This window comes from Brachionichthys hirsutus, chromosome 11, assembly GCF_040956055.1.
Source record: "Brachionichthys hirsutus isolate HB-005 chromosome 11, CSIRO-AGI_Bhir_v1, whole genome shotgun sequence".
Lineage (NCBI taxonomy): Eukaryota > Metazoa > Chordata > Actinopteri > Lophiiformes > Brachionichthyidae > Brachionichthys > Brachionichthys hirsutus.
In genome coordinates, this window is record NC_090907.1 from 678,828 (window position 1) to 701,263 (window position 22,436).

Sequence of the window (22,436 nt, forward strand, 5' to 3'; positions counted from 1 at the left end):
ACGGCCCCAAAGTCGACATCTGGTCCCTGGGCATCATGGCCATAGAGATGGTGGAGGGGGAGCCCCCCTACCTCAATGAGAACCCACTCCGGGTCAGGAAGCCTGTTTGTAAATGAAGCATCCGGAGAAATGGTTCTCATCCTTACCGTATACCGTTTGTACTTTACGTTGCCTAGGCGCTGTATCTCATAGCAACCAACGGAACGCCGGAGCTGCAGAACCCGGAGAAACTGTCGACGACATTCCGAGACTTCCTGAATCAGTGTCTGGAGATGGACGTGGAGAAGAGAGGCGGCGCTAAAGAGCTGCTGCAGGTAGAGCTGCTGCAGGTAGAGCTGCTGCAGGTAGAGCGGCTGCAGGTAGAGCAGCTGCTGCAGGTAGAGCTGCTGCAGGTAGAGCTGCTGCAGGTAGAGCTGCTGCAGGTAGAGCTGCTGCAGGTAGAGCTGCTGCAGGTAGAGCTGCTGCAGGTAGAGCTGCTGCAGGTAAAATAAAGACAGACTTGATTCGACTTTATGAATATCAGGAAACCTCTCAGGGTTTACTTTGCTCCATTTGGCCTGCACGCCGTGACTGAAGATATTTCTCTTTTGTCTCTTAACCTTTCACCCCCCCCCCCCCCTCCTTTCTCAGCATCAGTTTCTGAAGATGGCGAAGCCTCTCTCCAGTCTGACGCCTCTCATCGTGGCTGCCAAGGAGGCGGCCAAGAACAACCGCTAGCTCGACTTGCACTCTTTCTGTTGCCCCCCCGCCTCCCCATCACGTCTCGGAGGGCAGTAATGGCTGCCGGCGGGGGGGCGACACTCTTTCTCTCCCGTCTTTATTCTTTTTTTCGCCTCTTTTGACGCGTGATGACATCACCGGCCGGTACGAACAACTCGATATGAGGGCGGGAGAGCCCAAAGACTCATGGGAGTTTTTTTAAATCAATGTTTTTTTTAAAATCTTGTCTCTAAACCGTTTCCTGTCTGTGTGGAGACGCATCGATGGTCCAGGCGTCCTGTCCCCCACCTGTCCCCCACCTGCTCTTTTATTGATTCTCATTCTTTTTCGATCAGGTCTGTGTGTCTGTGTGATTTTGATCGGATGTATTTGAATATTGATTACGTTGACTGTAGCGTTCCCTTCTGTAGCAGGTCGGGTGTGTCTATCTGTAGTCTGCAGGGTGAGCTGGGAGTTGTAGTTTATTGGTTTATACCTTTTAGTTTTGCCATGACGTGCTACTTCCTGTTCACCAGCGCTTCCTAATCGACAGGAAACGCTGGTTCACAGTGAGATGTTACAGACGTCCGAGACAAATACAGGCAGAAAAGGTTCCGTTGTTTATGTGACAGTCGCGTCGTTTTCCTGGCGGCTACTCTGATGATGTCATGAAGCGTCGTGGTACTGATGAAGGTATCGCCACGGCGACAACTCCAGAGCGGACGAGGCTTCGGGAAGGATCAATGTTTGCTTTCTACTTATGCTACGCTGTGGAATCACTTCTCTCGTTCAAGATGACTTCCTCTACCTGGGTCTGTCCACTGGGAGACACGGCGTCGCCGTGGCAACCGAAACGATGCTTGTTTACAGCTGGAAAAAGCACATCCTGTTTCATGTTCAGAGGAATAAAAGCTGCGACTCGTCTCCGACTCCTTGAGGCTCCTTGCTGCGCAAATAACAAAGAAGTGGACTCGCGCGCACGTGCACGTCGTTTGGGTGCAGCGTGAACCACAGTCAGCCCAGCTGACAGCGTGACGTCATTTCGTGGATTCTTAATCAACACAACTGAAACTGAAGCATTTCCGTGAGTCGGATGAAAACTTGCTGTGACGTATGTCGCACCTCACGCACATTGCGTGGACCGACGAAGCCGTGACGTCATGCTTGGCCGCGGTATCTCCGGTGAGAGCGCGGCCGGCGTCACGCGTCACGCTCCACGGCCTCGTGCCCGCGGTTCTCCCTCCTCTTTCTCGCGCTTCGGCGCGTGCGGGTTGCGTCCGTCCGCGTGTTCGGTCACGGCTCGAGGCTGCCGCGTGACATCACCGCAGCAAAGCGCGCGCGCTTCACAGAAATCAAAGGTGAGCCGACCTGAGCGGACAGACCAGCGGCGGACCAGGTGAGGAGGCGTGACGTCAGACGTCCTGTCCGGTGATTGATCTTTATTCTCACGGATGTAAATGTCCGTTCGGGACGTTGATTTTACCGGGACCTCCCGTTAGAACAGAAAAACCTGTCTCTGATTCAGGCGCGTCTTTGAACCGGTTTCAGTTTCCCGTGTCCTTGAACGCCTCATCAGAACCGAACAGAACTTTTTTTGGGGGTTAATCCAGACCGACATTGAACCCCTCCTGCTGCCTGACCCCCCCCCCCCCCTTCTGTCAGTTTCAGTTTAGTTAAGGCGTCATTGAGTTCTGGATGCCCCCACCCAGGCCAGAGACGGCCGACGGCCACGCTTTGTTCTCAGAGCTGTTGCCTCGGCAACCATCAGCCAGAGAAGCAGCTCAGTCGCCTCCTAACTGGATTTACACCGTCCACATGGTGATCCGGATCGTCGCCAACATTTAGTCGTCTGTTCCTGCTAACGTTCCCAACATCTCCTTCGGACAGACAGACGGCGGCGGAGGCGGGACCAGTTAGCCACAAACGCACACGGAACGGGAAGAACCCGTTAGAAGTACAAGAACGTGGGCGTAGAACAAAGAAAGGGTTCTAGGGTTCAGACACGACCTGGATGGTAGAACAGGGAGGGGCTTTATCAAACCTCCCCCAAGACATTCTCTATGTGAACCATTGTGGGGGGGTTCAGGTCCCTGAACGCCTCATCCTCAGCAGCCCTGGGGGGGTCGGCGGTCCTTCACTACTCTGGATAGCCCGGTCCAACATTCTTCCTGGAAGCTTGAGGATCAAACCTTTTTGTTGTTGCTACGGTTGTGGGCGGGGCTTACACGGTGCATGGTAGGGAGCGTTGGTGGGGGGGGCAAAATGGCCCCGGTCTCGAATCCCACTATGGGAAGGAAATGGAGCAGGGGCAGCAGGGTAGACCCAGGGCACACCTGGGCGGAGTGGAGTGGACCCGGTCTCTTAACCTTTCACCCCTCCTCCTCGCCACCAGTTGAAAGGGTATAACGCTACCAACACACCACCGTGCTGGTGAGGAGACCTCAGGTAAAGTCACACCTGTCCAACGATGAGGTGGTAGCTCAGAGCCGTTAGCCGCTAGCGGCTAGCGTGTTGTACCGTATTATTATGCTGCACCGTATTATTAAGTTTTTTTTGTCTCCGACCAGGTGACGTCGTACTGGATTGACTGGTCTCCAGCCGACAGGTGACGGGTGTCAGTGGTGCAGCGGGTGGCGCACCTGACTGTCAGCCAGAAGGACGTGGGTTCGACACCGAGGCCGGCGGTCCAGCGTCTATCCGGACTGAAACTGGAGGAGCTAAAGGTGGTGCGGCGGCGGCTGCTGCGGAGGTACGCGACCGGGTAAACGCGGTAAACGTGACGCTCGGCCTGAGACCGGAACCTCTTGACGTCTCTGGGTTCTTACATCGTCTGAACCTGCTGACCTTTGAAATAAGTCCTCGCGTCCCCGTCTGTGTCCACCGGACTCGGCTGTTTATGTTAATCAACCCCCCCCCCCCCGCCCTAGTCGTTTCTTCCTGCATTGAGTCTTCACCGAAGGTAGAGGACTGTCTCACTCTGTCCCTGTTTGCAGAGCTTAGCGATGTGTGGTCCGTCTCCAGCGTCCACGCCGGGCCTGAGCTCCAGAGCGGGCCCAGTTCTCCCAGCGCCCCCCGCCTGCCCCCCATTACAGAGGCGTGACTGGGAGAGATGAAAGGACGTTTGAAACCCCGATTGACCCTGAAATTGTGGAATTACTGCAGCATTTTGTGTCGCTCATTTAAAAGATGTTCGTTGTGTTTGCGTGAGAGGAGGACGCCGAACGGACCGGAGGACAGGGACGCAGCGGGCTCTCTCGTCCTTCCCCGCCCCCTCGCCCATCCTGTCCATCCGTGGACGGCTGCCCGCAGGAAGTGAACTGCTGAACCCAGCTGCAGAGACATTCCGGACATTCCGGACGGGATCGTAACGTTTCCATTCTTCTCTGCATGTTACCGTAAGCACATTTAAAAAGGACGTTCGGACACGTGTCACAGGAAGTTCATTATTTCATCATTGATCACTGGTCAACAAATGTTCTTTAAAAAACATCTCTTTATTAATTTCTGCAATAATCAATACATGTAAGGTATACAGTACTCCTGTATTTAGATACCGCAGTGCCTTTAAAGGTATAGTTCCAGCATGCTCTGAGGGGATGGACTCTTTATATATATATATATATATATATATATATTTTAGATAGAATGTTAGAGTACAAGTACAGTCACACAGTAGCATGTATTACAGTACAAATAAAATCAAACATCCTGTCTCAGAGGAGCATTTCTAAAAAGCCCTTGCGGTCTTGTTTCCGTTGAAAGTCCTTCGTACATAAATCATCCACAATTAACAATACAAATAAAAATAAAACCAATATTCAATAACTCAATTGATGCAACGTAACATTAGAAAAACAAAAATAAAATGATTTGCAGTGCAAACTAACAATTAAATTTATTTTATCCTGACTGAACGTTACCATCGCCTGGAATTAAAACGTGAAACAAGACTTGCTTGTTCCTCGTCCCGTTTGAATGGACGGACGCTGTGGAACCCGGAGACCAACAACCAGGAGACCAACAACCCGGAGACCAACAACCAGGGGACCAACAACCAGGAGACCAACAACCAGCAGCGATTCATTCTTTATATCTTTATTTAACGTTTTGTACAAAAGCGAGCTCGTTACAGTAAACCAGGAACTCCACCGCGCTCCTCATCCACACGACAACGTACGAAGGCCTCGGCGTGACCTTCAGCAAGGTCGAACGCCATAAACTAACACGAAATAACAGCAGACCTGTGGGCGTCGACCTAATGTCACATGACTTAGAGCACGTCCGTGAAAAAATCATTTCAGTTTGGATTTAAGTCCAAACAAATACGAAGGAATCTTATTCAGACCGAGGAAGAGGAAGGGCTGACTTCGTGTTTCTAGTTTAATGAAACCTACAGTAATGTTTAATGCACGTTAAACACACGCACACACACACACACACACACACACACACACACACAGGAAACCACAAATACGTGCGTCACTTAAATTTAAATGAATCCCAAAATGTCTGGATTAGTAAAGATCAGTTTAGTCTGATGGAAAACCAGCAGGGAAAGTAAGACCTACGACAACCAACGACAACCTACATGGACCTACGTCGTCCTACACGGTGCAGGTAGCAGCAGGACCGCGGGTTTCCTGATGCTGCTTGAATGACCTCCTGCGCCTCCACCCGACATGAAGCAGCCAGCGACCTGAACCGGGCCGGCGATGAAGACAGACGGGTCAGGACGGGTTTCACAGGTAGTCGTCCTCGCTGGACGTCTCGTCTTCGTCCGGGTTGGACTTGTCGAGGTGACGGCTGCTGGGGCCTTCGCCGGGGTCGTCGCCGCTCGCAGCCCAGCTCGCCTCCGTGAGCAATGAACCTTCGGAACTAGAAGAAGGACTGCGGCTCATCCTCCACAGCTGATGGGCAAAGCTCCGCCCCCAGCTGCAGTGCTGGCCAATAGGGCGCAAGAGCCGGATGAGCTCGGCGGCCTCCTGCCAGTAAGAAGTTCACTTATTCTGGCCCCGCCCAGAGCGCTGCTTGTTCATGGTGGTCAGCATCTGGCTGATGTAGGAGGTCAGGAGGTCGTCCATCTTGTAGCCCTGCAGGAGGAACGGATTATTTTAGCACCTGTGTGTGTGTGTGTGCGTGCGCGCCGGCACCCACCAGGGAGGTCTCACACAGCAGCTTGCTCCCTCTGACCAGGTTCCCGATGGTGATGTGGAAGTACGTGTTCCCGCTGCTCCAGTTGGAGATTTTGGTGAAGGGGTGTGTTATCAGGATGTCCTGGAAGGATGTTGGGAAAGATGAGCCGGTTAGCATCAGGCGGGCTAAGCTACCGGGCGGGCCTAGCTACACGACGGGCTAAGCTATCGGGCGGGCCTAGCTACACGACGGGCTAAGCTACCTGACGGGCTAAGCTACCGGTCGGGCCAAGCTACACGACGGGCTAAGCTATCGGTCGGGCCTAGCTACACGACGGGCTAAGCTACCGGGCGGGCCTAGCTACACGACGGGCTAAGCTACCTGACGGGCTAAGCTACCGGGCGGGCCTAGCTACACGACGGGCTAAGCTATCGGTCGGGCCTAGCTACACGACGGGCTAAGCTACCTGACGGGCTAAGCTACCGGTCGGGCCTAGCTACACGACGGGCTAAGCTACCGGTCGGGCCTAGCTACACGACGGGCTAAGCTACCGGTCGGGCCTAGCTAGACCACACCTAAACCACACACCTTTGTCTTCGGGTCGATGAGGCTGACTCCGTGCTTGTTGATGGCGATTAAAAGGATTTCAGGGAAGTTGGGCTCCGTCGTTTGCTGAACACAGACAGCAGATTCATGTTTGGTGTCGATTTTCCCATGAGCCTCAGGGAAAAAGACGGAACGACGAGACACGCCAAAGGCCCAATCCAACGAGGGACGGAAACGGGAAGCGGCCTGTGTTTTACCTTGACCTCAAAGAAGGCGGAGCCAAAGGTTGCCCATTTGTAGATGACCTTCAGGAAGGCGAGTTTGGCTTCTTCCCTGGATTTCCCCGCCTGCTTGTTGAAGTACGCGACCACAGACTGCAGAGACGAAAACACACGGCGTTTTACCGCAGCGTGGACAAGGACGAGGACAAAACGCGGACGACGCAACCATCGGTAGCGGAGCGGCACGCCGGACCCGCTTCCAGTCGTCTGGGGACATCTGGCGGATGAGATCTTGGGGGACCAGCTCCCGAAGCATCTTGGGAATTGTTGGAAAGTGGGATTTGTCGTCTTCGAACTTGACGCGGTAGATGAGCGCCGCGAGCTGGAACACCTCTTCTCGGGAACACTTGTGGTAGCCACGCAGGTACTTGGGCAGCTCCTGATTGGGAGACGGTTGAGGAAACGTCGCCGTTAAATCAAGGCAGGCGAGAGAGACCGGAGAAACGAACGCCATTAATCCCGTAAACCCAACCTGGTAGTAATGAAAGATGAAGTCAGCAAAGGAGTCCTTCCCCGGGACGGTGCTGGTCCACAGCTTCTTCATGAAGAACACCTGATAGGTCAGCGAGGGAGCGACGCCTGCAAGGTGAGGGGGAGGGGCGTTTAAATCCCGTTTTCGCCGGCAGGAGGAACGTTCTGCAGGTGGACCAACCATCTTTAGCTGGTCGAGATTTCTTGATCCAATCTGTCAAATGTCTGACGAAGTCGAAGAAGAAATCTCCCTCTGGAACGCTGATCACCTGCAGAATGTCAGACAGGTGAGCCCGGCGGCGCCGTCGTAAGGGAGGACTCACCGCAGTCCGGGACCGCCGACCTTGTCGGAGATCTTGACAAACAGGCTGAAGCCCTCGGGAGACTTGAGCAGCAGTCGGGTCGAGATGTTCTGGCAGAAATCCTTGGCCTTGGTGCTGGACTCCACCTCGAACGCCTGCAGGACAGAGACGCGGACCGTCTCAGGGACACGAAGGACACCCGAGAACCGTCTCAGGGACACAAAGGACACCCGAGAACCGTCTCAGGACACGAAGGACACCAGAGAAACGTCTCAGGACACAAAGGACACCCGAGAACCGTCTCAGGGACACAAAGGACACCCGAGAACCGTCTCAGGACACGAAGGACACCCGAGAAACGTATCAGGGACACGAAGGACACCCGAGAACCGTCTCAGGACACGAAGGACACCCGAGAACCGTCTCAGGACACGAAGGACACCAGAGAAACGTCTCAGGACACGAAGGACACCCGAGAACCGTCTCAGGGACACAAAGGACACCCGAGAATCGTCTCAGGGACACCCGAGCTGTTCCTGCCGGGGCCGCGTTGCCTACCTCGTCCGTATCATCGGGGAAGTAGACCTTGTGGAAGATCTGGGTCGTCTTGTGTTGGATGGCTTCCACTTCCACCAAATGAGGGGGGTACTTTCTGGATCCATTGCTGTCACCGTGACAACAAGGTAAGAAAGCCGACCGGCGGCAGATGTCAGGGTGTGTGTGTGTGTGTGTGTGTGCGGCGTTCACCGGAGGGCCTTGTGCAGCCTCTGCATGCAGTCTCCGGAGAGCGGGTGGTGCTTCTTGGACTGGAGGAAGCGTTGGACGTGTGGCAACAGGACGTTACTGGGAGGACACAGACCAGTACACAACCAGAGCAGCTCCCAGCCTCTCTCCTCGCTGTACCTGCAGCATCACAACGCTCGTGGTCACCGGCCTGCAGCGCTCTGAGACGCTCTGAGACACTCTGAGACACTCTGAGACGCTCTGAGACGCTCTGAGACGCTCTGAGACGCTCTGAGACGCTCTGAGACGCTCTGCTGATGCTCTGAGACGCTCTGAGACGCTCTGCTGATGCTCTGAGATGCTCTGAGACGCTCTGCTGATGCTCTGAGATGCTCTGAGACGCTCTGCTAACGCTCTGCTGACGCTCTGAGACGCTCTGAGACGCTCTGCTGATGCTCTGAGACACTCTGAGACACTCTGAGACGCTCTGAGACGCTCTGCTGATGCTCTAAGACGCTCTGAGACGCTCTGCTGATGCTCTAAGACGCTCTGAGACGCTCTGCTGACGCTCTGAGACGCTCTGCTGACGCTCTGAGACGCTCTGAGACGCTCTGAGACGCTCTGAGACGCTCTGCTGATGCTCTGAGACGCTCTGCTAACGCTCTGCTGACGCTCTGCTGATGCTCTGAGACGCTCTGCTGACGCTCTGCTGATGCTCTGAGACGCTCTGAGACGCTCTGCTGATGCTCTGAGACGCTCTGAGACGCTCTGCTGATGCTCTAAGACGCTCTGAGACGCTCTGCTGACGCTCTGAGACGCTCTGCTGACGCTCTGAGACGCTCTGAGACGCTCTGAGACGCTCTGCTGATGCTCTGAGACGCTCTGCTAACGCTCTGCTGACGCTCTGCTGATGCTCTGAGACGCTCTGAGACGCTCTGCTGATGCTCTGAGATGCTCTGAGACGCTCTGCTAACGCTCTGCTGACACTCTGAGACGCTCTGCTGATGCTCTGAGACGCTCTGCTAACGCGCTACACACTTGACGTGGTTGTCGGTCAGCTGCTTGACGATCTGACAGTAGATCTCGTCTTTTAGCGGCTCAGCCTTCAGCGCGCCTTCGAAGATCTGGTCCGTCAGCTCGTTGACGGAGCGTGTCCTCTTGGACGGGTAGTCGCCCATGTACTTCATCACAGGTGGACAAATGTCAAGGACTACACATGTAAACCGGCGTGAACACGTCCGGCTGAAAGGATATCGATGAAGGACACGCACGCGTCCTGGGACAGCTCCTCGTGGTTCAGAACCTTCTTCAGCAGCGGCTGCTTCAGCGGCTCCCTGCTGCAGCTCCACATTCTGTCCTTCCCGCGGTTCTTCGTGACCATCACCCGGCTCAGGGTGTGTTTGGGGGGAGGCCTTGAAGCGGGACAGGAGGATGCTGACCTGGTTCAGAACAGGGACCCGGACCGGACCCGGACCCGATCGGCTGCGTGTACCTGAAGTAGTCGTAGGAAAACTCCTCCAGGGTGTACGGCGCCGTCCTGCCGTCGCTCTCCGGCGGGACGAGCTGCGAAACGCGGACCGACTCCTGGCGCTGGTCCGGCGTCATGGTAACCAAAGCCTGGGTGGATTTAACAGCATCGGGGATACACATTTCTAACCGCGGTGTTACTCTGACGCCGGTGCGACGCCGTCACGGCGATCCTCAGAAACGCTCACCACTATTTCCTGCTGGGGGCGGGTCATGGTGGGAAGGACGTAGACGCAGTCTGCGGGGAAATCTCCTCTGAGACCGGTGCGTTCGTTGACGCCGTGTGTCCACCCAGAGTTGAGGACCTGTTCCCCGGTGTCCTGGTCCAGCATGATCAGATCCCCCCTCAGGAAGCTCAGGAACGTCGACTCCTCCCCGGCTGTGGACGGACGAGCAGGACCGTCTCCGGTTCAAACCGCCGGCTTCGGTTCAGAGTTATTTTAAATCTGCATGAACCCGGTTCAGGACTCACTGGGGTTCGGGTTGTCCTGCATTGCCACCACGAACTTTGACCTCTTCCTCAGGCCCTCCAGGAAGGTCACCACCAGGTCGCGGATGTCCTCGGCGTTGCTGGAGGTGAAGGTGTACTCGTCCCCTTTGATGGTCGCCAAGGTGAAACTCTGACTCTGCAGCTTTCCTCCTCTGAAACGAGAGGCCAGGAAATACCAAAGGAGCCCCGTCACCATCAGGGAGACTACATTTCCCAGCATGCCCCACCTGCTGCTAGAAACGGCAGTGATTTCCGGGAAGGAGAGTTCCAGGAGGACCTGCTCCTGCTCGTCCACGAAATAAACCCCGGTCCAGTTGACGGCAACGATCAGATCATTTTTAGGCAGAGAGGGACCTGAGAGGATTATAGATTACAGACGATTATAGATTATAGGTGATCGGACATCGATCGTTGTTGGGAAGACGCCCACCGGAGAACTTGAAGGCTTCGTAGAAACGAGAGAAGAGAAGAGGCCACTTGTGGCGAGCGAACTCCACCACCTCCTCCTTCACCTTCAGCGGGTCGACCCTCTTCTGGGTGTAGATGCCCTGCAGGCAAAGGCAGGCGTGATCAATCCGATCGATTAGTGATAACCCCCGAGAGGAGGACTCTGGTGCACCTTTTTGTGCGCCGCCATGATGACCTGGGCCCATTTCTCCACCGTCTTGGAGGAGCTGACCTCCCGGTCGGGGATGTAGGACGGGATGAGGCTGAGCAGGCGCTCCAGGAGGATCTCTGAGCCGTAGTCCACGTAGTACTGCTGAGAGGCCAGCTCCGCCAGGTCCTCCTGGGGACGCGAGGACAACCTCTGAGCGGCGGCGTCTCCAGGGAGGGGACGACGAGAAGGACAACGCAGGAAGACGCACCCTGTCGCAGCGGTATTCGCCGAACTTGACGCCGCGGACGGTCTGCTGGAAGATCAGGCTGGTGGCCACCTGGTCGTCGGCGGGGCAGTGCCACGGCGTGAAGATCTCCTTCCTGAAGAACAGCCTCCAGGGGGCGTTCCTCTCCTGGGCGCCCTGCTCCTTGGCGTACTGCTCGCACTGGGACACGGCGTCCATCACGTGGTCGTTCCCACTGCCCAGAGAGGACACCTGATGGAGGGGGGACACTGAAAGGTGTCTGGACCCACACCAGTGTGTGTGTGTGTGCGTGCGCGCCCACCTTGTCAAACAGGGCGATGTAGAGCGAGAACCCGAACCGGTCCCGCAGGCTGACTTTGTCCGACAGGGCGTCGCAGAGCTCCTTCGCCGTCGTGGCCGAGTCCGTCAGAAGCGTTTTGGTCGTCCCGTCCATGAAGGTCACCGGAAGCAAGACGGGCTTCTTTGACTTGGTGGCCTGGGGGCGGAGTTCAGACGATGTGTGCGTGTGAGTGTGCGTGCGTGCGTGTGTGAGTGTGTTTACCTGCAGCTCCAGCCAGGACGGAGGTTGTGTTCTCGTCCCATTAACAAAAGTCCGTCTCAGCCTCTCCTCACAGTAGGGGGCGTATCCTGGGGGGCCGCTGCTGATGTAGTTCCTCAGGTACTGAAGCAGAAACAAAATCACGTGAGCGTGTAGCTGAAGCGTGTATTAGCGTGTAGCTTCGGGTTGAAGCGTGTATTAGCGTGTAGCTGAAGCGTGTATTAGCGTCTAGCTTCGGGCCGAAGCGTGTATTAGCGTGTAGCTTCGGGCTGAAGCATGTATTAGCGTGTAGCTTCGGGCCGAAGCGTGTATTAGCATCTAGCTTCGGGTTGAAGCGTGTATTAGCGTGTAGCTTCGGGCTGAAGCGTGTATTAGCGTGTAGCTTTGGGCTGAAGCGTGTATTAGCGTGTAGCTGAAGCGTGTATTAGCGTGTAGCAGAAGCGTGTATTAGCGTGTAGCTTCGGGTTGAAGCGTGTATTAGCGTGTAGCTGAAGCGTGTATTAGCGTGTAGCTGAAGCGTGTATTAGCGTGTAGCTGAAGCATCTAGCTTCGGGCCGAAGCGTGTATTAGCGTGTAGCTTCGGGTTGAAGCGTGTATTAGCGTGTAGCTGAAGCGTGTATTAGCGTGTAGCTGAAGCATCTAGCTTCGGGCCGAAGCGTGTATTAGCGTGTAGCTTCGGGTTGAAGCGTGTATTAGCGTGTAGCTGAAGCGTGTATTAGCGTGTAGCTTCGGGTTGAAGCGTGTATTAGCGTGTAGCTTTGGGCTGAAGCGTGTATTAGCGTGTAGCTGAAGCGTGTAGCTGAAGCGTGTATTAGCGTGTAGCAGAAGCGTGTATTAGCGTCTAGCTTCTGGTTGAAGCCTCTCTAGTGTGTCCGAACCGTCGGGACGTCCTGACCTTGACGAACTTGTCCGACGGGGCGAAGCATCCGACACACAGGGAGACGAGGATCCAGCCCCGGGCGTGAGAACTCTTGGACGGGTTCTGACTCAGCTGTTTACAGATCTGACAGTAGATTTCGTCCCTGAAACACGAACAGACACACAAACACACAATCACACAAACACACAAACCTTCCAGACGTGTGGAAAACGTTTTCTAAACCCGTGACCGCCGCCGTGAGACCCGAACCTCAGCCCTGGTCTCAGGATGCCGTTGCCGATGATGAAGTGGAGCTTCTCCAGGTTGGACGTCGGGCGATCCTCCAGCATGCTGTTACCATGGAGACTGTACTCTCCATCGTTCAGGCGCTTGGCGACCTGGAAGGCAGCAACGGACGTGTCTGTTTCTGGTCCCGCCCGGACGGTGGCGGTGACTCAGAACCGCGGTCTCACCTCCTCGGTGATCTTGGACTTCTTCTTCAGGGTCAGGGACACCAGTTTGTGTCGGACGCTGTTCTTCTTCTGGCTTTCGGCGTGAGGCGTCTGGAGGCGGGGCAGACAGGAGACGGCTCACAGGTCAGATCAGAGATACCCCTCCTTCCACCCTCCTCTTCCTCTTCCTCTTCCTCACCTCCCCCTCCCCCTGCAGCGCCTGCAGCTCTCTCTTGTAGGTCTTCTTCCCCAGCGTCTCGTAGATCCTGGTCATGACGGGGATCTTCTCGCTGCCGTCGCTGATGGCCGTGTGGTACTTGGGCTCCGGCAGATCTCCCATGAACCTCAGCACCGTGATCCAAACGGCCAGCGCCGCCTGCTCCGGAGGAAGAGGAAGAGACAGCGTTCAGGGGCCTGGAGGAGCGAGGTCAGGGGTCGCGGGCGGCCTACCAGCTGGTCTCCTTCGTCATCGTGGAACAGCAGCGGCTGCTTGAGAGGCCGCCGGACGTACGTGTGGCTGCTGGTGCCCTGGAAGTAGGTGGCAGCGTACTTGGTGAACTTGTACTCCGATAAGTCTTCCTCGTCATCGTCCTCTGGGAGAGGAAGAGCTCCGTCCAGATCTTCCTCCTCCAGCTCCCGATGGGTCCGTTCCAGGTCCTGCAGGAGAGACGGGCTCAGGTCGCTGGCGTCGGATTTCAGAACATCCTAAACGTACCTCAAAGCCGGCCGGAGCTTGTCCCTCCTGCCCCGGGAAGGAGCTCGTCGTGCCCAGGAAGCCGAACATCTTGTCCACCATGTCGGAGTCGTTGACGGGTTCCATGCGAGCCTTCTCCATCTGCTCCACCAGCTCTTTCTTCCGCCGCGCCTCCTCCTTCTCCTTCTTCTCCTGTTCGGCGTCCTCTTTGGCCAGCTGGGCCAGACGTTCCTGGAAACGCAAACGTGTTCTCGTTCGCGCTGCTTTAGTACCTTTAGAACCTCCAAGGAGGTTCTGCTGTTTGTTTGTTTGTTAGCAGGATTATGGAAAAACTGCTGGATGGATCCGGATACCGATCTGGATTCAACAGAATCTGGATTTTCCCATATTTCCCGTATTTAAAGGTCGGAATCTCCCTCCCACCCTGTGAATGCGCTCGGCTTCCGCCTTGGCTCGCTTCGCAGACATCTGGTTCCTCAGCTTGGCCTCCTCGGCCAGACGCATCTTCTCGGCGTCGAGCCGCCGGCGGTACTGAAGAGGAAGAGCGACACGGATGAACGAGTGTTCCACGGCCGAGCGACGGCTCTCTGAGCTCTACCTCGGCCTTCAGCCTCTTGTACAGCCGGCGGGCGATCATGCCTCTGGTGTAGGCCTGGACGGTGACGACCCCCCAGTACCGGCGCCGGAACGCCCGGCGCAGCAGGTAGCCCCGGCAGCGACCCTGGAAGCAGGTGATTCGCTGGCGCGCCGCGTGATACGACGCGCACAACTTCCTGGATCGGACCAGAGCCTGAAGGCGAGAGAATCCCGCTCGCATCTGAGGAAGCGCAGGAGGAAATATGATGAGTCGAGGATCCCAACCGTGACCTTTGACCTGAATGGTGCCAGCTTTTATCGACATTTAATTTGCGTCAAATCCTCCTCACCGCTCCGTAGTTCTTCCGGCACTGATAACCTCGCCACGTCTTCTGGATCAACACGGCCGATTTCCTGATCCTCAGGAAGTTCGATCTGATGAAAGGGAGAACACCCCAAACCGGGTCGCTTGGGATTCTAAAATCTTTGCAGTCCGACAGGAAGCCGATTGACCTACCTGTCCTTGAAACCTCGAACGACCTTCTGGATCAGGATGACCTTGTCCGTGATGGCCTTGTCTCTCTCGATCTCCAGCAGCATGTCATGATGGTCCTTCACGCCAACACACACGCCAAACGCACACGCCAAACACACACGCCAAACGCACACGTTAGTGCTGCGCTCAGTCGGCGTCTCAATCTGCACAGCTAGGAAATGATCTGAGCTACATCAGCACGCTAGAATGCTAACATTGTGCTAGAATGCTAACAGCACGCTAGAATGCTAACAGCGTGCTATAATGCTAACATCATGTTATAACGTTAACATCATGTTAGAATACTAACAGAACGCTATAATGCTAACAGCGTGCTATAATGCTAACATCATGTTATAACGTTAACATCATGTTAGCATGCTAACAGAACGCTATAATGCTAATGGGAATGTGATTAGCTCAGCTAAAAAGGTCCATCCCCAAGAAAACTCGATTGTTTGTAGAAAATGTTGGACTGATTGTCCTCCTTCCTTCTATGATCTGTCCATCTGTGATGTTGGGGAAGTGTGGCCACTGCCCGGCCTTAACCTCCCAGCACTTCCTCATTCCTGTCCAGCTTCCTGTCCAGCTTCCTGTCCAGCTGAGCGTTAAATAACATCAAATCCAGAGGAGCCGAGACTTTTGAATGGAAATCAATCAAATTAAATGATAACGTAGGACAGAGACTCATCTCACTGTCGCCATGATTCACCCAGAGTAACCGGAAATCTACGCCCCAGTGTCCCCAGCGTCCCCAGCGTCCCCAGCGTCCCCTCTACCCGTCAGCTTCAGCTCCGTTTCAGAACTTCCTATCTACGAGGAATCCTCGAGCTTTTGTTTGTGAGGCTATTTTATCCTTCAACACGCGACTGAAGCGATGAAGAGGACCTTGAGGAAGATCTTGGTCTTGCCCATCTGCCAGTCGTCGTCTCTGCCGAGGACGGAGACAGAGATCCTCCGACACGTCCCCCTCAGATCCTCCTGGAGACAGAGACGTAAACGAGTCGCATCCTCGTCTCCAAATCCACATTCCAGAAAGGTCCATCGCAAAGTGACACACACACACACACACACACACACACACACCCTCTCGTCCTTCACCTGCTTGTAAGCTGGCTTGACTCCGGGCATCAGAACCCGGTACCGGTCCACGAACTCCACGAAGGTGTAGCGGATGGGATATCCTGCCCGGCGGATGCGGATGGTCTCCATCATTCCAGAGTACCTCAGCTGACGGACGCAAAGCTCCCGGTCGAAGAGCTGCAGGCGGGACGCGGGTCTCAGAGGGGGGCGGCTTCAGACTGAAGATCGTCTTTATCCGACGCCGGTACAAATATCCTGACCTGGACCTGGACTCACTGTTGAACTGGACCCACCGTGGACCTGGACTCACCGTTGAACTGGACTCACCGTTGAACTGGACCCACCGTGGACCTGGACCTGGACTCACCGTTGAACTGGACCCACCGTGGACCTGGACCTGGACTCACCGTTGAACTGGACCCACCGTGGACCCGGACTCACCGTTGAACTGGACTCACCGTGGACCTGGACTCACCGTGGACCTGGACTCACCGTGGACCTGGACTCACCGTTGACCTGGACTCACCGTTGACCTGGACCCACCGTGGACCTGGACCCACCGTGGACCTGGACCTGGACTCACCATGGGCCTCTTGTGCTCGTTGGGCTTGATGCAGCGCACGAAGAAGGGCTGGGAGACGCTCAGAGTCCTCATCAGCAGCTCCAGGGACCGTTTGAACTGGCTGCTGAGGGTCGGCGAGCGCTTCCTGGTCTCGGCCCCCTGCAACACACACAAAGCGCCGCCTCAGCGGTTTACCATCACGCTTTTTCCTCTTTCTCTAAACAGAAAAGTCTTCGGGCTTCAGAGGCGTCACGACTTTTATAACGTTGTTTGTTTTCCTTTTATTTAAGATAACGTAACGTATTTATTTCAGAATTACATTTTCACTCTAATTGATCTTTTTTTCTGACTCGAATCAACTACTTTTATTTTCTCTTCTTGCTTCTGTGATGCTTAATGGCGACGATATCTGCTGCCCTCTTGCGGTCAGAGTGTAAAACTTCAGCAAAGTGAGTATTATTAATGCTTCCGGTTACGCCTTTCAAAATAAAGCTGAACAGAAATACGAGTTCATGCCATTGACCCGTGGCGAGTTTTTCGAATCTTCAAATTGGCTTCATAGTCGTAATAAATATCGGTTTAAACTAAAGAACGATGTCAGTAAATACTGAATTAGAATAAATATAGAATGTTTAACGGAGATGGAGAGATTGAACGGAGAGGTAAATGCTGACCGGACTCTCTATAGATCAAAATGTCTTTGTGTTGGGTGTCTCGCAAATCATTACAGAAGGACATGTCTGTTACCATGGCAACATCAGCCTGGAAGATTTGCTTGATGAACTTGTTCTTGGAGGAGTGAACCAGCTGAATGATGTCGCCGTATAAAGTGTCTCTGTTCTTCTCTAGGAATCCTGCGGAAGAGAACCCGGCTCAAATATCCCGGCGACCCGTGCAGGAGGACCTGGACGCGGCGCACCTCTCGTTTCGTAGTGCACCACTCCTGCAAAGTGCTGCACGCCGAACTGCGTCTCGTGGCTGTTCTTCGGGGGGATGTAGTACGCGTTGACTTTGTGCTGAAAGTTCAGCTTGTTGAGCATCGTGGCGTCGGTGCCCTGCGGGACACAGAGAGGGACGGTGAGCCCGGAGCGCGCGCCGCCCGGCCCCGCCGCCCGGCCCCCCCCACCTTGGGGAACCTGCTCTCCTCGTCAATCAGCGAGATGATGTTCATGGGCTTGATGGCGATCATGTCCAGCGCGTCCTGGTTGTCCGTGAACTCGATGTGCTGCCAGCTGATGTCCTCCAGGTTGTACTCCTCCTGCTCCAGCTTGAAGACGTGGCGCACGAAGAACTGCTGCAGGTTCTCGTTGGCGAAGTTGATGCACAGCTGCTCGAAGCTGTTCAAGCACGGAGAGACGGATCCGGCGTGGAGCCCGCGTGCGCGTGCGTGTGTGTGTGTGTGTGTGTGCGCTCTACCTGTTAACCGTGAAGTTCTCAAAGCCGAAGATGTCCAGCAGGCCGATGGAGCGGCGCGACGCCCTGGACTGCGAGGACGCGGGTTTGTAAATGGCTGCATTTATCTTCTCCACGATCCACACGAACAGACGGCCGTAGATACCCTGCGCACACACGCGCACGCACACACACACACACACGTATGTGTACGCACACACAATAGAAGAACAACAGCAGCAACAACAACAAAAAAGACAACAACGACGAAAACAACAACAACAACGAAAACAACAACAAAGACAACAACGAAAACAACAACAAAGACAACAACAACAACGAAAACAACGACGGCGCTTGCTGTAGCTGCTCTACCTTGACGAAGGCGTCCCGTACGTCCAGCGCTTGCTCCATGCTGAGGGGGGTGGAGACCGTCTCCCCTCTGGTGATCAGCGTCCTGCTGGTCAGACAGTTCATCAGATCCTTCACGTCCACCTGAAGACACAACGGAAACCGACTCACACCGCGTGCGTGTGTGTGTGCGTGTGTGTGCGTGTGTGTGTGTTCGTGTGTGTGCGTGTGTGTGTGTGTGCATGTGTTCGTGTCTTCATCACCTCCAGCAGTGCAGCAGACGTGCTCAGGTGAGGGCTTCGGACGACCTCGCAGGCGTCTAAGTTGTCGTAGGTGCGAGCTACGGGGTCAAAGGTCGACAGAGTTTAAATGGGAAGAGGCGTCATTCCACCCGGAGACGTGAACGGAACACGCGTGTAGCGTGTTTGATCTCTTCTGCTCGACCCGACGCAGGCTGAAGGTCGTTTTCCTCCGCCCGCCCGTACCTTTGCCTGGCCGTACCTCCGCCTGCCCGTACCTCCGCCCGCCCGTACCTCCGCCTGCCCGTACCTCCGCCCGCCCGTACCTCCGCCTGCCCGTACCTCCGCCCGCCCGTACCTCCGCCTGCCCGTACCTCCGCCTGCCCGTACCTCCGTCCGCCCGTACCTCCGTCCGCCCGTACCTCCGCCCGCCCTTACCTCCGTCTGGCCGTACCTCCGCCTTCCCGTACCTCCGCCTGCCCGTACCTCCGTCCGCCCGTACCTCCGTCCGCCCGTACCTCCGTCCGCCCGTACCTTTGCCTGGCCGTACCTCCGCCTGCCCGTACCTCCGTCCGCCCGTACCTCCGTCCGCCCGTACCTCCGTCTGCCCGTACCTTTGCCTGGCCGTACCTTCGTATCGGAGGTTTCCCAGGTGTAATATCGCCGCCAGCAGCTTGGAGATCTCCCAGTTTTCTCTCTCTGTGAACATTAAAACCTGCAAAAGAGAGCAAGCTGTGAAAGCTGCTGGGAGGAGGAGAGGAGCTGCCCTGTCCCCGCCCCGCCCCGCCCCGCCCCGCCCCGCCCCGTGGTGGGCGTGTGCTTTCAGGGCGCACCTTCATTGCAGAGCGGATGTTGGAGTACTCCTTCATGTCGTCGCGGCCGTCACACACCGTACAGTTGCCCTGCAGAGAGACGGAGAGGTCAGCTGGCCCCACCGCTGGATGGCGAGGCGGCTGGGCGTGGGCGGGGTCACTCACGATGGTCAGGTAGGTGTAGTCGGCGGCTTTGCTCAGGCCCAGCTTCCTCTTCTCCTCTGCCGTCATGCCCTTCAGCATGCAGTAGAAGACGTGGTAGTTCCTCTCGTCGTAGGCCTGCAGGGAGGAACAGTCAACCGCAGCCTCCCGGGGCGGCGCGGCGCGCCATCGGCGGGCAGGTGAGGCGTGTTCTACCTGCCGACAGACCCGGGACTTCTCCAGCAGGTACTGCTCTATCTTGGCGCCCTCTATCGCCCCCCTCTTGTTGAAGTGGATGTCGATGTATTTCCCAAAACGAGACGAGTTGTCGTTGCGGATCGTTTTAGCGTTGCCGAAGGCTGCAAGACAAACAGGTACGATGGACACACCTGGACACACCTGGACACACCTGGACAGGTGTGTTGGAGCGCAGCAGGACTGCAGTGATGACTTTTGCTCCTGGTAGTTTCTACAGCATCATGTGACCTGGTGACATTCTTTTGATGCTCATAGATTATGTTATAAATGTATACTGTGCGTGTGTGTGTGTGTGCGCGTGTGTGCGTGTGCGTGACTACCTTCTAGAATAGGGTTGGCCTCCAGCACCTGCTGCTCGATCCAGGAGTGTTGGCCGCTGATGGCCGCCATGAACTGAAGGATCAGTTTGGTGCTTTCTGTCTTCCCTGCTCCAGACTCACCGCTGTCTCACACACACACACACACACACACACAGGAAGCATGAATGACACACGCCCCCCCCCCCCCTCCCCCCACCGGGAGTCGCCCCCGGGCCTTCCCCGACCTGATGATGCAGCACTGGTCCCGGTTGTTCCGCTGCATGTTGAAGTAACAGTTATCGGCGATGGCGAAGATGTGCGGCGGCATTTCTCCGATCTTCTTGTTGGTGTAGAGGCGGATCTGGTCGGCGGTGTAGATGGGGAGGAGCTGGTAGGGGTTGACGGCCACCAGGATGGATCCGGTGTACGTCTGCACACAGTCGGGGGGGGGGTTAAAGGTCGATGTCTGCGGCGGCGACTCGTCTGAACGTTGAGCCGGTTGCACCGATTCATGCAAACGATCTTGTGCCATGAAAGCTCTGACGCTTCAGCGAGACCTCAGGTGCGTGCAGGTGCGTGCAGGTGCGTGCAGGTGCGTGTGCCATTTATAGCCCACCTGCTTCCTTTACATCTACACTTCTGATTCTGCAGTGAATGAAATCTATCCAGCTCTGTTTCTGAGACAGAACATCGCTAACAGTTAGCATGCGACAGGATCCGTTCTGCGTGCCGCTGCATTCGAGCCTGTGCAGGTGAGCGTTAGCATTGAGCGTCGGCCATGCTGGATGTGCAGCATCCGACTTACCCGACCGCCACAGTTTGTCTTCAGAGGAGGAGGAAGGAGGAAGGAGGAAGGAGAGTTAACAGGCAGAACGTTCAGCCATCCGGCTGTGGTTGGAGGTGGGAGCTAACAGGAAGTGTTAGCGGTTGGAGGAGGGAGCTAACAGGAAGGGTTGTGGTTGGAGGTGGGAGCTAACGGGAAGTGTTTGTGGTTGGAGGTGGGAGCTAACAGGAAGTGTTAGCGGTTGGAGGAGGGAGCTAACAGGAAGGGTTGTGGTTGGAGGTGGGAGCTAACGGGAAGTGTTTGTGGTTGGAGGAGGGAGCTAACAGGAAGTGTTGTGGTTGGAGGTGGGAGCTAACAGGAAGTTTTAGCGGTTGGAGCAGGGAGCTAACAGGAAGTGTTGCGGTTGGAGGTGGGAGCTAACAGGAAGTGTTGTGGTTGGAGGTGGGAGCTAACGGGAAGTGTTAGCGGTTGGAGCAGGGAGCTAACAGGAAGTGTTGCGGTTGGAGGTGGGAGCTAACAGGAAGTGTTGTGGTTGGAGGTGGGAGCTAACGGGAAGTGTTAGCGGTTGGAGGAAGGAGCTAACAGAAAGTGTTAGCGGTTGGAGCAGGGAGCTAACAGGAAGTGTTAGCGGTTGGAGCAGGGAGCTAACAGGAAGTGGTTGCAGCCGGACGCTCACGTAGATCAGCTTCTCTCTGTAGCGGATCAGGAGGTTGCGCAGGATGCCGGCTTCGTTGAGGTCTCCCAGGCGGATCATGTCCTCCACGCCGTGGATGGAGGTGGGATGCATCGGCTTAATGTTGGAGGCGTTCTGGGGCGAGATCCAGTGCTCCTGGGGGGGGGGGGCGGGGCCACAACATAACCACCAGTCCCAACAAAGACACGAGAAGATGTCTGCTCGTCTCTTACGTTCCCTTCATCGTCCAACACTTGGATCTGTCCGGAGTCGCTCAGCTTCACCACGGCGCCGATCGGGACCTCGAACTCACCGCCGCTCTTCAGATCCAACCAGACGTAGTCGCCCTGAGAGAAATACCCAGAACCGGGTCAACATTCGGCAGGATGTGGGCCGGGAACACGAAGCGCGCACGGTGCCGGTACCGGGAGCAGGGTGCCGTGTTTCACCACGGTGCTGACGTTACGCAGCAGAGCCCACTTCGCCAGGTCCTTCTCATAGAGTTCCGCATAATCCCGACGCGAGTACATGGCCGCCGTGCGGCGTCCACCGGGGGCGGCGAGCTTCCCACCCAGGAATGTTCCACCACCGGTTCTGATTCTTCTTCACAAACGCCACTGGACCTCAGGTCAAGCCCGCGTCACAAAACACACACCCCTTCATGACCTTCGTGGTTTAACCTTCAGATCACGGGTCGCCTCCAAAAACACCCGGGCTCCCCGTTAGCTGAGGACGTCCAGCGTCAGTTGGGTTCGGATCCCACGGGCTCGGACCGCCCGGTCGTCGGCTCCGCTCAAAGTCCACCAACAGACCTGAAGATCTCTGACAGAATCCAGGAACGCTTTGGGATGGGGTTAGGTTCCCGTTCGCCCGCCCCACACACCAGCCCCCTCCCCGTCGCCCATAGCAACAAGGCGCCTCTTCCTCCTCAGGTGCTGGATGTCCACACACCAGGAGGATCAGCAATGAGCTGATAATCAATGAATCATTGATGACAAGGTCCCGATCAGAGTATCAATGACCTGGAGGGTAATATATCAGCGACTCGTTGGTGATTCGTTCATCAATATCTGTCAGAGACACAAACCAACTGAGCTGCAGTCACAACGGCTGAGACGGCCTTCCTCCTCCTCCTCCTCCTCCCGGCTGAGGT

General features: G+C 55.8%; 2 protein-coding genes across 2 annotated transcripts in view; one reads left to right on the forward strand and one right to left on the reverse strand.

The window, feature by feature from the left end:
- Nucleotides 1–1,617, forward strand: part of pak1 (p21 protein (Cdc42/Rac)-activated kinase 1) — a 6,098-nt gene extending 4,481 nt beyond the window's left edge. The window contains exons 12-14 of the mRNA XM_068745115.1: nt 1–92; nt 177–314; nt 631–1,617. The exon at nt 1–92 is cut by the window's left edge and continues 105 nt beyond it. Coding sequence (XP_068601216.1) covers nt 1–92; nt 177–314; nt 631–717 — 317 coding nt within the window. The 3' untranslated portion in view covers nt 718–1,617. The remainder of the gene's footprint in view (nt 93–176; nt 315–630) is intronic.
- A 4,079-nt stretch (nt 1,618–5,696) lies between these two features.
- LOC137901849 (unconventional myosin-VIIa-like) lies at nt 5,697–21,813 on the reverse strand. The gene is made up of 49 exons (XM_068745893.1): nt 21,709–21,813; nt 21,517–21,630; nt 21,287–21,439; nt 20,072–20,256; nt 19,848–19,969; nt 19,486–19,628; nt 19,294–19,407; nt 19,150–19,218; nt 18,947–19,031; nt 18,341–18,417; nt 18,102–18,221; nt 17,751–17,893; nt 17,461–17,671; nt 17,254–17,389; nt 17,082–17,188; nt 16,356–16,493; nt 15,791–15,949; nt 15,578–15,670; nt 14,672–14,766; nt 14,505–14,589; nt 14,177–14,395; nt 14,002–14,109; nt 13,600–13,809; nt 13,335–13,541; nt 13,084–13,260; nt 12,906–12,995; nt 12,703–12,830; nt 12,469–12,595; nt 11,577–11,696; nt 11,337–11,510; nt 11,039–11,266; nt 10,792–10,959; nt 10,603–10,720; nt 10,400–10,526; nt 10,155–10,324; nt 9,871–10,061; nt 9,648–9,772; nt 9,410–9,567; nt 9,194–9,347; nt 8,180–8,335; nt 7,991–8,096; nt 7,474–7,587; nt 7,312–7,399; nt 7,132–7,238; nt 6,853–7,038; nt 6,636–6,752; nt 6,421–6,504; nt 5,854–5,973; nt 5,697–5,789 (listed from the first exon to the last, which is right to left on the reverse strand). Exons 1-49 carry the CDS (start codon nt 21,811–21,813, stop codon nt 5,697–5,699), a joined length of 6,624 nt encoding a protein of 2,207 aa, XP_068601994.1.
- Between the last annotated feature and the right edge of the window lie 623 nt (nt 21,814–22,436).